This window comes from Lissotriton vulgaris, chromosome 2_2 (assembly GCF_964263255.1).
Source record: "Lissotriton vulgaris chromosome 2_2, aLisVul1.2, whole genome shotgun sequence".
Taxonomy (NCBI): domain Eukaryota; kingdom Metazoa; phylum Chordata; class Amphibia; order Caudata; family Salamandridae; genus Lissotriton; species Lissotriton vulgaris.
The window spans coordinates 107,657,273-107,673,907 of record NC_141688.1 but is presented as its reverse complement, the minus strand read 5'-3'; the positions used below and the strand labels follow the sequence as shown (position 1 = coordinate 107,673,907).

Below are 16,635 nucleotides of genomic sequence, written 5' to 3'. Positions count from 1 at the left end.
TTGGAACTTTTGAAGCAAATGTTTTGGTGGCCAGGCATGGAGTCTAAGGTTAGGCAGTATGTTGCATCTTGTGAAACTTGTGTTAAGGGGAAGGCCAGTAGACAGGCATCCCAGGGACTGCTAATGCCCTTACCTGTAGCCCCCTATCCCTGGTATACAGTTTCTAGGGATTTTATTGTTGACCTGCCTTCTAGCCATGGGTATTCCACCATTTTGGTCGTGGTAGATCATTTTACCATGATGAGCCATTATATTCCTTTAGCCGCACTTCCCACTGCGGCCCAGTTAGCAACCTTGTTCACTCAGCACATTGTAAAATCCCATAGAACTCCTAAGGTAGTGATTTATGATCAGGGTTCACAATTTGTGTCTCTCTTTTGTAGATCTTTCTTGGAATGTTCAGGTGTGTGTTCCCACTTTTCTACCAGTTTCGATCCTGAGACTGATGCACATATTGAAAGAGTGAATCAGGATTTAGAGCGATATTTGCGATTAGGAGGGAGATTGGCCAGCCCTGCTCTGGGCAGCAGAATTTGCCTACAATAATTCAGTGCACTCTTCTACAGGGTATTCCCCTTTCTTTTTACAACTCTGGCAGACACCCTAACATGTTAATAGAAAAAACTGAGAGTAAGGTACCAGCAGTGGAGGTAGTTATGCAGTTGTTACAACAGGCTTATCAAGTATCTACTGAAAATTTAGCAAAAGAGAAACAGTCACATAAGGTGCATGCCGACAAGAGTAGAAGGGAAAGTCCAGTTTTTGAGTCTGGGGATCAGGTTTGAATCTCCACTCGAAACACACGTCTAAAGGGGAACAGAAAGTTTCAATCCAGATTTGTGGGCCCTTTTGGTGTAGATAGAATGATAAATCCAGTTTGTGTAAAGGTCAAACTCCCCCAAAAATTTAAGTTACACCCAGTTTTTTATGTTTCTCTGATTCAAAGAAATCCCCCTAATTTAAGGAAGATTTTATCTCCAGCACTAGTTTTAGTGAACTCAGAGGAAGAGTTGAGGTGAAAAGAGTAATTGATTCCAAGATTAGAAGGGGACGGCTTATCTACTTGATTGACTGGAACGGTATTGGCCCAGAGGAGAGGTCATGGGAACCTAGTTCTGATGTGCTTGCCCCCACGTTGATGAAGGAATTACATAGGACTCATCCTCAGAAGCCCAAGGAGAGAGGAGGAGGGTTCTTGTTGGGGGTACTGCCAGGACTGATCGCTTTTCCCTTAGACAAAAGCTTTCCTTACCTGTTTCAGCATTGAAAAAAATTAAATTCCACAGACAGGTTCATTTAAGTTGGAGTCAGTTGTTTGCCAGGTGATTCATTCAGCAGCACATGGACTAGGTGTGGCTGCAGCTGGGATTCCAAAATGGCGGATTAATGCAGTACTGAGTTAACGTTTTAGTGTTTCCGCTCTTGCTGATGCTTTGCAGGTGACTGTGCTCACTGTCAGTAGAAAGGTAGCGAGGGTCTAGCTCTCACTAATTTGGTATTTGCCCAATTTCCAGAGTGTCATGAGATCTGTATGCCTTTCCCTTGCCGTCCTCGAGGGAGTTTTCAGGCATTCTGATTTTGGGACTTCAGTGGCACGTCTGAGGAGTTATTTATGGAAGGTTTTCCCATCTTTAGTTCCAATTCCAGTTTTTCCCCACTAGAGAGGGCATTTAGTCAAGAAGAGAAATGTTTTCCCTGTGAAAGGAAAGAGTTATTTTCTTTCTGGACTATTTTAGTGAGAATTATTCAGGAATATATATTTCATGCTCCACAAGGAAGTGTTGTTGACATATGTTGCAGTTAAAATTGCTCTGCGTAGAAGAATACAATTTTTAGGCATTATTTCTGAAGACTTTGAGGAACCTATTTGCCGCAGTGCTTTTTCCCAGACAGCATCTCAACAGACTCTCTATCTTGCCACACATACCCATCTTCCACTACTTACTGCATTTTCAACAATCTACAAGTAGGTGTAAATATATATATATATATCTACTTACCATGGCTATCAGCGCACTTCTTTCCATCTTCTTCGTCTTCGTCTTGGGTGAGAAAAGAAAGAAGAATGTAGTGACTCAATACTGGCAAAGAGACTTTCATTTTCACAAGTATTACATTACAAGAGAGAAGCTAATTCCACAGAGTGCACAGGTACATTGAGATGAGAGTGAGTTAACAAAGTGATACAAAAGATGGATTAGCAAGAGTTGAGTAATAAAAAATGTTGTGCTTGAAATACAGGTATTAGGAGGCCAGATCGAGAAAGTCCTCCAGGTGACACCCCTGTGGCAGTCTCCCTTTTTCTTCCCATTCCCCTTTCCCCCTCCTTTCTGCTGACAGAGTTATTCTGGTGCGCAGTGGGGTAGGGGAGTAGGGAAAATATTGTCTTACAGTTTTAGCCCTTCTGCTCCCATGGTTCAGGTTCAGGTACCAACTTTCTGACAGATACATGATGCCTTGGAGCAGCGTATTCTGCCTCTGGACTGGCGGCATGCCGTAATTGTGGTTTTTCTTAAACCCGGTCGCCCTCCAGAAGATCTGGGCTTGTACCGCCCCATCTCCCTGCTGAATTTTGAGCCCAAACTGTTGGGGAAGGTCCTAGCCGACCGCCTCCGCACCTGCATTCAAGACCTGGTGCATCCGGATCAGTCAGGCTTTATGCCACAGCGCTCCATAAGGCCCAATATCAGGCGGGTTCACAACGCCATCGCTGAGGCCGCTCGTTTGGGCCGCGGCGTTCATGTTGGCAGACATCGGCAAAGCATTTGACTCTCTGAGTTGGACCTATCTCTTTAAACTCCTAAAAGCTGTTAACCTGGGACCCAGGTTCCTGGCATATGTTAAACTACTCCATACGGATCTCTCCGCCTCGGTTCGTGCAGCCGGTTGCCGCTTGGCCCCCTTTCCGATTCACAGGGACACATGTCAGGGGTGCCCCCATCCCCTCTCTTATTTGCCTTAGTGATAGAGCCCTTAGCTGTGTGGGTGTGCCTGGACTCTGTCCTTAGGGGACTAGACTGGACACCGGAGTACTCTAACAAAATTACGCTTTACGCCAATGACGTCTTGCTCTTCATGTCGGACCCATGGGCCTCCGGGCCTTGTGTCCTCCAAATCCTTCGAGTCTGTGCCAATCCGTCCAAATCTACACTGTTCCCTATTTACGGCAAACATTAAAGTCGGGCCTGCATGTCGTCACTGATCATTGCGGACGAGGCCCTGAAATACCAGGGGGTCTACATAACGAGGTCCCTCAGCGCCTCCTGGGTGCATAACATAGCACCGCTGCTCCCCACTGTTCGGTATGAGACGACGATCTAATGTCAACTGCCTCTGTCGTTATACAGCAGGTCCGCTATTTTTTATATGGTGACTTTGCCGCGCCTCTTATACAAACTCCAGAACTACCCATTCGTTATCCCCCCGTCGTGGTTCCGCCAACTTAACGCACTCCTCAATAGATTAATTTGGTAGGGGGGCGCGATTCATATCACACTCACGACGTGCACTCAGTCCACATACTGTGGTGGAATTGCGGCGGCAGACATTTGCGCATACTTTTGGGCCTCGCATCTGTTGGTGATCAATGAGTGGTGATATGGCTCTCAGGTGGACCCGGCCTATGCCGTGGAGAGATCGGCCATAGCAGGTACCCCATTGCTCCGTATCCTATACAGTAACTCCCCCCTGGGGGCGCTTCCCCCGGTTTGCCGGGTAGGTATTCAGGCATGGAGACAGGTGGTTAGGTCCACGAGTTGGTGGGGTAAGTTGATGCGTGCCATTCCCCTCTGGCAGAGAACGTATCTTCGGCCCATCTCATTGCTGGCGGTGTTTCGTAGATAGGACGATATCGGTATATACTCGCTCGGAGATATCATGCAGATGACCCTCCTCAAATCCTTTCAAAGACTGTAGGCGGATTTTGACCTTCATAATATAACAGTTCCATCACTATCTGCAGCTCTTCACGCACTGACCCTCCTGATTCGGCGACTAGAGTCGCTACCTGAGTTCCACCAACTAGAAGGCCGCTTACTGATGGGAGACTTGGGGGCCCACAAGATCCGAAAAATTTACCAAACCCTCACTACACACTCCAAGACAACTATTCACCGTACCCGGATGGCTTGGGAGGCTGATCTGCAAGCTCTGACGGATGATGACTGGGCTGAGGCGCTGTCTAGACCTCGGTACGCGGCTGTCTCTACCAGATACAGACTAATTCAATTCAAATACCTTCACAGGGTATATTACACAGGTCTCCGCTTTTGGAAAATGGGGCAATTTCATCCCCTATTTGTTTCCGAAGTGGGGCAGATGAGGGGTCGTTCCTGCACACGGTTTGGAGCTGTGAGGCATTGCAGCACTTTTGGTTTGGTGTGTTATCTTGCATGGGGCGGGTTCTTGCGCGGGATGTCCTGACAGACCCTCGATTGTCGCTCCTACACAGTACAGAAAATATCGGGGGGAACAGGTATAAACGACACCTATTGTTTTTGGGGCTCACTCCAGCTAAGCTGGACATAGCACAGCACTGGATGAATACGTCCCCCGCCCTGTATAACCAATTGGAAAAAGGCCCTGGACAATTGTATGTCAGCGAAGGTTGCTGTGTTCCAGGAGAGGGGGTGTCCCCAGAAGCATTGGAAGATCTGGTCTAGGTGGGTCAAGAATAGAGGTATTGATTTGTCCATAGTATCTCAGACATTTGCCAGGGACCCTATTGAACGACTTGTGGTGAATGATTTTCCTGTGTAAAGTTTTGGTGCTAAGTAGACGTGGACGAGAATTCCTTTGGCTTGTGAATAAAATGCTATCAAAGTATGTATGGTGCGCTCATGGGTGGTGGGGGGATGGGTGTTTCTCGTGGTCTGATGTTTTGCAGACTTTTGGGGTGGGAGTTATACAGTATCCGAGGACTCTCTATTCTGCAGTCCGATTGTATTTTGCTCGCTGGGCTCTACTCTTTGTGGTACATTGAAAAATCAATAAAGTCTGTTGAAAAAAAAAATCCGGCACAGAAGTGTACGGTGAACCAGATATATTAATTCATCAGAGTGCATGCGCAACAGCTTCCCCAAGGAAATAATTGTCGTCAGGAGCAAAAAGTGATGCCATCCAATTAAGTAAGGTGAATGAGCATTCATGTTCGTGACAGTAGGGTGCGTCCATGAGCATTGCAGGACAACTTGCCTGATATTCGATGTAGATGTGTTGTAGGAGATTCTGCGCAACCGCACAGGCATCCCATTATGCCAACACTCCAAATGCAGCTGCACGCGCCATTAGTACAACTCCGGAACATTCTTGTTCATGGGTCACTAAGGGACCCATTAATAGGTTGTAATCCGGGTCTGAACATGACGTATTGGAGAAGCAGATATCCAACACCCATGAAAAGGAACATTGTAAACATGAGCAGACGGATTGCAGGCAAGTGTAGTACGCAAAGCGGAAAGACAATCCATAACCCACGCAGAGTGTTGCCAGTGCAAAGCCTTCAAGCACACGGTTCTGGAGCATTTGCAGATGTCCGGGTTGTGCAGGACCACAAGAGGAGCAGCCATTGCCTAGCATGCATATCAATAGCAGGATACTATCAGCTATGGCAAGTATTAAGGACAAACCACTGAAGACGCTGGTAAAAACAGAATGAATAAATGCTGGTATTACACTGAAAAAGCAACTTTTTACAGCAAACTACACACTGTGAAACTGTCACAATGAACAGTATGCCAGCCAGCAAACCGCAACATTCTTGGTTATTTAAAAGAAGATAGCTACTGTTAGGAAACAGCATGAAAGTGGGCTTTTTAGTTGGAACTGGAATACCTTTTAAAACACATTCAAGGTTCAGGTTGTAACACTGCAGGCTCCGTGTAATTGTATGTTTTTGCAAATAAGGGAACGACCTACTGTAGAATCCCAGGACTCCCCGGTAAGGTATACCTCTTTGTCATCCCGCAGGCGTCATTATGTGAAAGGTATGGATCACACTTCATGCAGAAAAGTGCCACCTAAGGGTTCATAGCGGTCTAGCGGCTAATAGTTCATACAGGAGCTAAATTTAAACAATGAAAATGGTAAAGTGATAACACCATGTAGGAGCCAGACAGCAGAGTCAGTCTCAGCCACAGAGAAGGGCTCTGTCTTTTCTATGTGGAAAAGAGTGTATGTTGCATCTTTCACAGTGGCGGTGCGTCCATTGGGGGCGCTGGGGCGTTGCCCCACTAATGCCACATGGCCCCATTCCACGGTGACAGGCCAATTCCTGCAACTGTGAAGGCAGTTGAAGTTAATATTAAGCTCACGCTAAATTGGTCCGGGAGACCGGGAAACCCCAAAGGCAATCGGAACTGAAGGGGGTGGGGCAGTGCCAACAAAGGGTTTGAGTGATAGTCCTGACTGTGTCACTGACAGCGCCAGCCCAGCAGAGTACGCATGCTCGAGTTAAGGCTAATCATTTTTATTGCAATCTCGAACATGCGCACAGTCAGCCACTAATACTGTCCTTGGGAGAGCCAGGGACCGGAGGAGCAGCTCCCGGAGGGGGTGGAGGGGAGGAGGGGGCAGAGAGCATCCCTGCTCTAGCCAATCGTGGTGCTGCTAATGCAGTGCCTGGATTGGCTGAAACACCACGCAGCGTGAGCCTGGGGGGAAGCATAAAAAGTATTGGGTGGCGGCTGCCGCGCATAGGTGGTGTCACTGCCGCAGTTCGTTAAAAACTTATGCCAATCACTGTGGCTTATGTGAAGCCATGCAGACAGTGATTGGCTATTTCGTTCGTGACATGCCTCGCTCGTGTTGTTGTTGCAGCGTAGCAGTCCGTCACAGCGCCAGACCAGACCTTGTGCTGGTGACGTCCTCCTACCATCAGCCCAGTCCAGTCCGTGCAGTGTCTCTAAGGCCTACTGCTCGCTCGTGGTGTGTGAGAAGTGAGGCTGATCTGTACTTGGTGCAAGTTGGTGGTGCCGGTGTTTGGTTACATCTTTCGACGGTTCGCCGAATCAGCGAGAGTAAACAAAGTAAGAAGAGTGGGAGTCGGTCGCTCAGCTGGGTGGGCCCTTAACCACATGGATGCTGCCCCGATTTCCCTCCTGTGCTGGACATTCCTTAACTGGGTGTGGTTGTGACCTAACCATTCCGTCATCAGCACAGCTCAACCATGACTGATGACGGAATGGTTCCGTGACAAGCATCGAAGGGGTTAAATTTAGTTTATTTAGTTTGTTCTGGCATTGCCCGAGCGAGGGCTGGCGCAAATAAGTAATCTTTGCCTAATTTAGTTTGTTGTAAATTTGGAGCTGGGGTCCAATGTTATGTGTCCACATGCAACATGCATGCCGCTAGGAAGCACATCCCAAAAAAATAATGCATTTGCGGTTTTCAGCACCTTGTTAGATCTCGAAGGAATGATTTAGTCCAGCCAATGCCACGAGCACTGATTCATGCCTTCGGTGAGTTAAAGGTGTGCTCTGAGGGGCGCCGCCATAAGGCCTAAAGTTAGTTTGCGCTTTGCGCATAAAAAACTGCTGTCGGACTCGGCCCCCAGTCAGGGGCAGCTGACGTGCCCTGGGGTTTACTGCCACCTTTCACCTGCCTTCGCCGGTGCCTAGCCTAGTGCCTACTGCTCGCTTGTGGTGTGTGTGCTGAGTCAGTCTGATCTCTGAGGCCTCTTATGCTGGTTCCATGCTACGTGTGTTTCTCTAATGTGCTAACGCTGTATGCCTTTGTGCATTAAACTCAGACCTAATTCATGTCTTTCATAAAAGCTTTAGGATTTCTAAGGTCTGCACATCTTCATTAAGATCAAATGTCGTACTAGTGAAACAACACGTTTTCAAACTGTATTTTAGAAACAGTTTAGTAATAAACAAAATGTGTCTTGTTTTAAGATTGAAACAAAGAGTTGTTAATGCTGTTCGTTCTTTCCCATAAATGTACTCTATCAGGCAATATCATGTAGCAGAAGCATCAATGAAAGATGCTTTACACAAATCTTCTATGGTTAGAAAGCAATAAAAGAAAGGTCAGAAAACATGAGGCCATGACTCAGCCGCTAAAAAGGTGAAAAATTAGACCTTAATATTGGGAAAAGAATATACAGCCTGAAGCTGAAAACGCTTTAATTATACTTACATTAAAGTACACTCTGCATAGTTATTAGCTGGAAAGCCATCTAAGTTCTGAGGGGGAATAACAATGCCAAATAGCCCACGAGATGGGCTGCACACACAGACTTGAGATGAGACAAGGTCCGGACTTGAGAAGTGTCTGAAATGAAAGTCAATTACATTTGCTACTGATAGTGGGTAGTGCTTAAGTGCAATGATCAAAGTGATCTGACTGTACTTGGTGTAAGTTGGTGGTTGGTTATCGTTTGACGAGTTTTTTTTAGTTCTATTATTGTTTTGTATTACCAAGAATCCATTTCTTAAGAAAAATTGAGGAATACATGCGATGTGAGCTAAGCCACTGATAGGTGCCAAACAAAGCAAAGATGCCTCTGGGAAACAATAATGAAATGATGAATGAATTTCATTAACTAAGTTTGAAAAAATAAAATTAATGATATCTGAACAAGAAGATATGACATTTTTTGAGTCCTAGTTTCTTAACAGGGAACCTGAAGGAGTGCCCAGGGGGATGCATCTAATGGTTCATTAGTAGCACAAACATTTTTAAGCCAAAGAGCATTTCGTATGGGGTCTGCCCACCCAAAGATCTTATAGGAAGATTATTAAGTACACGTTGCACGCTATACAAATGGGCTAGCCAGTTCCTGCCAGTAATTAAGACTCTGGCTGTCAAGGATTGCTTTAAGTCACGGTTCATTCGCACGCCCCTTCTCTCGGTCGATTGCCCAGGCCATGAAAGGTTTGAGAGAGAGAAGCATCACCGCACTAGACTGTCAGCAGAGGTTCGCCAGGATATGCGGATATGGGTAGCATTCCTGGAGGATTTCAATGGCAGAGTAGTGTGGCCGGCCCCCCCGTGTCATCGGCAGAGTTGGGTTTATGGACTGACGCTGCTTGTAGCGTGGGCTTTGGCGCCATCCTGGGCTCAAAGTGTGTCGCCCAGAAATGGCCCGACGAATGGGGATCGTGGGGATTAACCACCAACATCGGTTTCCTGGAATTGTTCCCGATATGGGTGGCATTGATGGTCTGGCCGGCGCACCTGAGCAATCGGTCAGTGGTGTTCTGGTCGGACAACATGAGTGTGGTAGAATGCATTAACCAGCAAGCGGCACGGTGCCCATTCATACTGCGCTTAGTAAAGGAGATTGTGCTACAGTGTTTGAAATGGAACGTGACCTTCAGAGCCAAACATGTGCCAGGTGTTCTCAATAATGCAGCTGATGCCCTTTCTCGCTTCAAAATGCAGGTGTTCAGGCAACAGCTCCCTGCAGCGGACCCATCGCCAGCACCTTTCCTGGTTGCTCTCTGGCGGATTGGTTCCCCAGACTACCGTACCTCGTGGCATCTAGCATAGCCCCACGGACCAGAACAGCATACGAAGGGGCGTTCTTGTCTTACTGTACTTTTCTTGGGCAGGGTTGAGAGAATAACTGGGCATGTGAGGACAGTTTTGTTGCATACCTAGAGCTGATGCACAGGGAAGGGCGCTCGGTGGCAGCCGCAAACAGACACAGAGCTGCTGTTTCATTCTTTGCTCAGGCCAGGGGCGTGAGGGACCCTACTAACACTTTTGTAGTGCACAAAGCGTTGAGGGGCTGGCGTCGCATTCAGGGGCACTCGACAGATTCGAGAAAGCCCATTGGGCTGGTCAAGCTTACGGCCCTGTTGTTAGCTCTTCCTGATGTCTGTAGTTCCCCTTGGGAGGTGCTGCTTTTCAAGGCGGCGTTCAGGCTAGCGTTTTATGGGGCACTGAGATTAGGCGAGCTAGTAGCTGCGTCCAAGGTGGACAAAGAGGGTGGCCTACAAGTGGCCGGTGTAGGGATCCATGCCGACACCATAGGTGTAACGATTCAAAGATCGAAGTCCGACCAGGAGGGAAAGGGGGAAACGATAGTGCTTCACCGTGCTCGGACCAACCCTTGTTGCCCAGTCTCGCATGTAGAGGCTTTTAGGAGGCAGCGGGACGGGACGCCCAGAGGGGCACTATTGTGTCACATGGATGGTACTCCTTTAACTAGGTATCAGTTTAGGAAGGTCCTGGACTTAACTATTGCAAAGGCAGGCTTGGATCCCACGGAATTTGGCTCCCATTCTTTTAGATTCGGGGCAGCAACTGAAGCAGTGGCAAGGGGAAAGGTTAAAAGGATTGGGAGGTGGTCCTCTGAGTGTTACAAACGCTATGTACGTGTTGGCATGTTGTGACAGAGCTGGATGACTCACGCTTGTATCTCTTGGTTTTACAGTTTCTCAAACCTGTCACGCGGGAGAGGAACTTCCCGAAAGTCGGCAGAAGACACCATCATCGCAACAAAAGCATCAGGAAGATCGTCGGACATTGGTGATTTGGGTTGTGGGCCACTCTTATGTTAGGTGTGCAAAAACTGTATTTCTTTCAGGTGACAGGGTGAGAAGGGTGCAAGAGGAGGTGTTCTACATCTCATTCTTTGGGAGGGGAGACCTGGGTATTCGGCAGTTCAGGGAATACTTTCTGGAATTATTGTCGCAGCAACCCGCCCCCGTCAGTGGTGATACTTCACCTGTGGGAGAATGACTTGACCAAACTGGGGAGACGCATCCTGATAGATGAAATCAAATCCACTGTGGGGTGGGTGTCTAGGACTTGTCCGGGTTGCACGGTAGTCTGGTCTCAACTTATTCCTTGTTGGCAGTGGCAAGGGGGGGACTCGGTCAAGGCATTGAATCACTCGGTAAAGAGGATCAACACGCAGTTGGACAAATTGTTTCGAGCCCCCCGGTTGCAGACGATTCCTCATGGGTCAATTTGGGAAGAGCATTTCTACCCCTGGGACGGAGTGCACTTGACTGAGACTGGGAATGTCCTGTGGTCAGATAACATTTTAGCTTGGCTAGAGGGTTATGCGAAGGGTACATGACCTTTCTGAGGAGTAGGAAGGGGGGAGGTCAGATCGTCAGGTAACAATGCTGGCCTGTGACGGTAAGGTCATGACCGGTGAGCAGCTATTTTAAGGTCTTAGGGGGTGGCATCATCCTTTGGAGGTGTCCGCCCAGGGGGAGGAGGGGTCTCTGGTCCCTCCTAGAACTTCAGGGGCAGCTGGTAACGCAAGTTAGGGCCCTCCTTCACTGGTTAAATGAAGTTCACGGGGTGGACCGAGTAATTAACGGGCTCGGCTGCATGGATGGAAAGAGTAATTAACGGGCTCGGCTGCAGGGGTGGACCGAGTAAGTAAAGGGCTCGGCTGCAAGGGTGGACCGAGTAATTAACGGGCTTGGCTGCAAGGGTGGACCAAGTAATTAACGGGCTCGGCTGCAGGGGTGGACCTGGTAATCAACGGGCTCGGCTGCGCATGCGCACCTGCGTAAGGGAGCAGCTTGTAAGACCAGACACCGGTTAGCGACCTTGCCATATCGCCATAAATGATGGCATGCAAACATTTTCAGATGAGGATGTTAGATTCGGTTAGGAAACAAGCTGTATTAGAATCTTGTTAAGGCTAGCCAATCACAATTGTCGATATAAATGTATCTAAATATGTCTGAATAATTTTGCATAAAAATTGTATATTTTGTTTAACAATTTTTATTATTTTGTATCTTAATAAATACGGCCGGGGGTTTTGCGACCCCCCGCCTTCCAAAGACAAATCCTGTTCCGTTTTGTTGTGTTCTGGGTTGATGTGGGCTTGCAGGGAGAGGGGCGGTAGCCGTCACTGACCATGCTGTTACCGACAGCCATGAGTATGTATAACATGTGTGAGGGGCAGACGTTGTTTACGATCTGCCACTCGAACCCAAAGCATTTTATGCTTAATTGCACCGCCTTTGGAATCACAATAGTCATTCTGAGACCAAAAGAATAAGTCATTGAAAGACTGAACACAGTAATAAGAATCACTCACAATAAGAGTAGTCACATTAGGATCAGCAAACTCAAGAGCAAGCACCAACACACGCAGCTCGGCCAATTGGATGGTACAGTCACCTAGCGCCTGTGTATGAACAACACTGGACTTGAACTCACCGTTCACCATGGTACCTGCCACAATAGAACAGGCTGCCGAATAAGCACGCTTAGACCCGGTGGCCGGTTGCGCCGAACCATCGGTGTAAATGATACAATCGTACTCCTCAAGCGGGAGCATAGACAGAGGAGGAGGATGAACAAATTCATACTGCAAGAACTCCTGAGTCTGAAGAGAGGAGACAAAGATAAACGTGACATCCGGAGACGTCAAAGAAGTAGCACATTGTATCCAACGAGGATGCAAAGCCTTAGAGTTTGGTTCACTCGCCTTTGTCACTGCCAAAAAGGACAGGGTATGGTGTTACCATCAAAATGTGTTTCCCCTGTGCCAGTGCGCGTCCCTTCAGACTTTTTCAACAGCGGAAAACCGCACCTTGGCAGAAGTGTACAAGTGCGATTTGTATGCAATAGGTACTGGGTCACCTTCCTTAAACGTTAAGTACATAAAACCCACTGTGCCTGGCACAATACGTATTATCAGGTTTGTGTGGTTATCACATGTTAACAAGTATTTTGATTTAAGCAAATCAGATTGTAAAGAGAGTAAAATAGCAGAATGTTCCGGTGACCAGCTGGCTTTCGAAAATGTAGGTTGATTCAAAGCATAAAGCGGCTTGATACGCTGGGTGTATTCGGGAATTTAAGACCGCCCGAAATTCAAAAATCCCAGCAAAGCCTGAAGTTTTTTCAGGCTTGTCAGAGGCCGCAAAAGTGCGCATTTCTCCAGAAAGTGAGTTGCTAAGCCTCTAACTTCATTATTGAGCTCATAGCTCAAAACAACACTGTATACTCTGTGATGTGTGATTTAGCAAAGTTAAATTTGTAACCGTAGTCCGCAAACAAAATAATGATCCATCGACTCGGCAAAGATGCAGCTACAACTCGTCGTCTGTGAGAGAAATATCATCAACGTACGAGTACGCATCTGGGTCTATGCTGTCTAGTAAAGAGACAACAGGGGCGGCGAATACCACGGGGCTGTTTTTATAGCCCATTGCTAAACGCCGGAATTGTCTTTGTTTCCTGCTGGCTGTGAATGCTGTCCATTGACAGCATGCAGGGGGCAGATTGTGACTGAAGAAGCCGTAGGAAATGTCTAGGGTCCTTTTATATCTTTTACTAACAAGACTGTCTACAAGAGCAGATCTATGGATATTTTGTACCGCAAAAGTGCGACACTGAGAGTTCAAATGCCGGTCATTCAAAACTATGCGATACGACCCATCGGGTTTGGTAACGGTAAAAAGAGGGTTATTCATCGGTGACACACAAGTCTCAATCACTCCTTGATACTCCAACTTAGTTAGAATCTCAGATATTGGACCTTTTGATTCCCGCCGGAGGGGATATTGGGGTTGGGGCTGTGGCATAGATCACAATGCTATCTCATAGGTCCCAGCCCATATGAGTACAGTACAATTCCAGTGCAAGCACCAAAGCCCATTCTTCTGCAAAGGCCTCTGCATGCTCCCGGGGAACGTTACGTGGAAAACTCGGAAGTATCACCTCCTCCCCTTTCGGAACGTTCAAAACAAAAGGTGGGGGACAATCTGCCTCCCCCAACAAAATGTCATTTGAAGATCATAGATTCTCCCAGAAAATCCCTTTAATAACACGTTGAATGTCACCTTCAATTAGAAGAACTATTTCATATAGTCTGTCAGGGAGAGCAACTTGAGTGTCAGCTGTTTCAACTGTAACAAAAGTTTCAGTAGCTGTCGCCTCCAGAAATGGACGCAGTGCCTGCCGCAGTATGGTAACTTCCGCTGCGCTGTCGAGCAGAGTCACAGCCCATGTTAAATTCAGGAGCCAGGCTCTCACCGTCTGTGGCATATCTGGCTGTTAAAGTCGCAACTTTCTTTTTCTGAAACTGAGGGCGCTGACAAGGAAATTCATCTTGTTTTCCCTTTCCTACAGTCTGCTGAGGCTGCTCACGTCCTTGTGGTGCACCCCGACCTCTGCCGCGATCCTGGTGTTCCCCTCCACCGGCTTGTGAGCATGATGTTTCCTGCAAAGAATGAGGAGAACGCTGATCAGGAACCTGAAACCTGTCAGGAGACCTAATTCTTGCGCGGTCGCGAAAATCATAAGTGCGATTAGAAGCTTCGGGTATCGGTGACACAGCACATGACCCTTGTTTTTGTTGTTGCTTTCCCTGTTTCTTAGTTCTCCAATTCTTTTTAGAAAAGAGTGGACGCTCGTCTTTATCAGACTGAGACGTCTGTTGTGTTTTCGTTTGCGGTGGTATTTTAGAAATATGTTTAATTCCCAAAGTATTGCAGCCAATGGTTTTATAAACCTGTGCAATAATTTTTGGTAATTTGAGTGGCTTCTTATCCTCTAGGACGAGAGCTAAAGCATTAGCTACTTGAAAGTTGACTGCATCCCCCCTCACATTTGCTAAGATGAGATCAGCAACTATGCCGAACAATCCCACTAACCTCATCCCCAACTCAACAGCCGCTTCAGGACATCTTGAATACGCTTAATCACGGAGGGGAGTACTGTCATTGAGGGAGGGCTGAAATACTTCGAATATACTGCTGAGAACAACTTACCCCAATTGTTTTAATCGGTTAACTCAGGAATTAAGTCCTTCTGCAAACTTATAGTCAAACTTCTGTGTTTCTCCACAGTAAAAGTATTTGGAATTACCTCCTCCAACTGGTCAAATATCTCAGCAAGCCAATAATGTAAGTCTTCCTTATTCTGTGGACGTTTGCCCATTAACAATTTAACCATGATGGGACTGATAGCTACACTGCAAGGTCCAGGTCTCTGAGAGCGACAGTGAGGGTTAATAGCATATCGTCCCCAAGCCAAGCTATACAGAATGGAACCTGGCAGGGATACACACTGTTTGCTCTGCTGTTCACTCTGTAAATCGAGGCGATGGTGGAGAAAGTGAGGAAGAGAGGGAATAATAGTCAAAATTGGGCCTGATACACATACACTCAATATGTACACTGATAATGCCCTTACTCCCTTGTCAGATCAAGTATGGTCCCTACTGGTGCTCTTTGAGAAAATTGAAAATATTGGCACAACCTCAGGTTTCTGCTTACATTTCCAAAAATGAGTCAGTCTCTCAAAAGAGCAGCAAGAGGTCATTCAGAACGTTATTCCTTCCAATGAGTCTTGGAAAATGTCACATATTTAGGGCTACAATTGTACCCTCCGTGTCTACGATATCTAAACTGAACTACACAGACCTCAAGTCTGCTATTAAAAAGACACAAAATCATGGTACACCATAGGACTGTCGTGGTTAGGTTGAACAGCAGCAGTTAGGAGGATATTCCTGACTAAGATCTTATTTATGTTTTAGGCATTACTACAACAAACCATACATTGGTTCACCTGGGCTTGGAAGAGATCGAGGATTGCCAAACAGAAGATACAAAGGCATTTGGATGACAGAGGCCTAGGAATCCCAGATATCACTAAATACTGTTACATGCTACATGGAGGGGATTGAAAAAACACTGGTGCTTCATAGACCACCTGGATGGGGGCACACACTTCTGGAAAGTCCTCTGGCTTCACAGGAAACACCACCCATGGAGCTTGCATTCTTCACTTGTGATAAGGTCCATACTAGTGGTCTGGGACTTGGTAGAGATGAGGTGTGGACTGACCAGATTTTCCTCTCCCCTCTTGCCGATACACATTAACCCAGTGTTCTCAAAAGCCACTCGAATAGGAATATGCTACAGGATGGAAATAGGGTTGCGAATAAGTGGGTGCTCGATTTGACAAAAACAGATTCAAGACTTTGAACCAATTTAAACTGAATTTAATATCACGGAGAGAAAAAAATGCAATGTTACCATATTAAGCACTGGGACCTACAGAGGCCAGTTAAACCCTTTTTTGCCAAACACTTTGAAAAGTTGCTTCTATCCAAAAGGGGATGAGAGCTTACTTTCTCAAATATACCAAATGCTCCTCCAGGCACACATGACTGACAAATCTCCCGGCTATAAACGATGGGGAAAGGAAACAGAGTGGTCCTTCACACACATAGAATGGTGAGATATAAAGTATAGGGTTAGATTATCTTACTCGTACTGTGTCCCCGAAAAGGAACATGCATGGGACCCCAAAAAAATCTAAATTCTGCTGATGCAACACTGGGGACACAAGCACCCGGCTTCACGTGGTCTGGCAATTCCAGTAGCTGGCCAAATATTGCAAGAGGTTCCTAGATGACATAGACTATATATATGATACACAAATCCCTAGGTTTCTGACCTATATAATCCCTGACCCCCCCTAACAAACAACCAAACTTCCATCCTCTAAAGGCAAATTGATGGCGTTAGCTCTTGGTGTGGCGAAACACGTAATAATGGATCTATGGGCCAAGGACACCATCCTGAATCACTGATTCTGCCTAAGCAGTAGGTATGGAAAAAATCACTATGACAAGAGAAGAATTCCAAGACAGCCACAAAAAATATGTCACGCTTTTATGGTTGTCCCTGCTGG

The 16,635-nt window shown here is 46.8% G+C and overlaps 1 protein-coding gene across 4 annotated transcripts in view; it reads right to left on the bottom strand.

The window, feature by feature from the left end:
• LOC147729103 (uncharacterized) overlaps positions 1–16,635 on the bottom strand; it is a 471,563-nt gene that overhangs the window by 308,666 nt on the left and 146,262 nt on the right. For all 4 annotated transcript variants that reach the window (XM_086959389.1, XM_086959390.1, XM_086959391.1 and 1 more), the window contains exon 3: positions 2,001–2,042. In XM_086959389.1, coding sequence (XP_086815515.1) covers positions 2,001–2,042 — 42 coding nt within the window. The remainder of the gene's footprint in view (positions 1–2,000; positions 2,043–16,635) is intronic.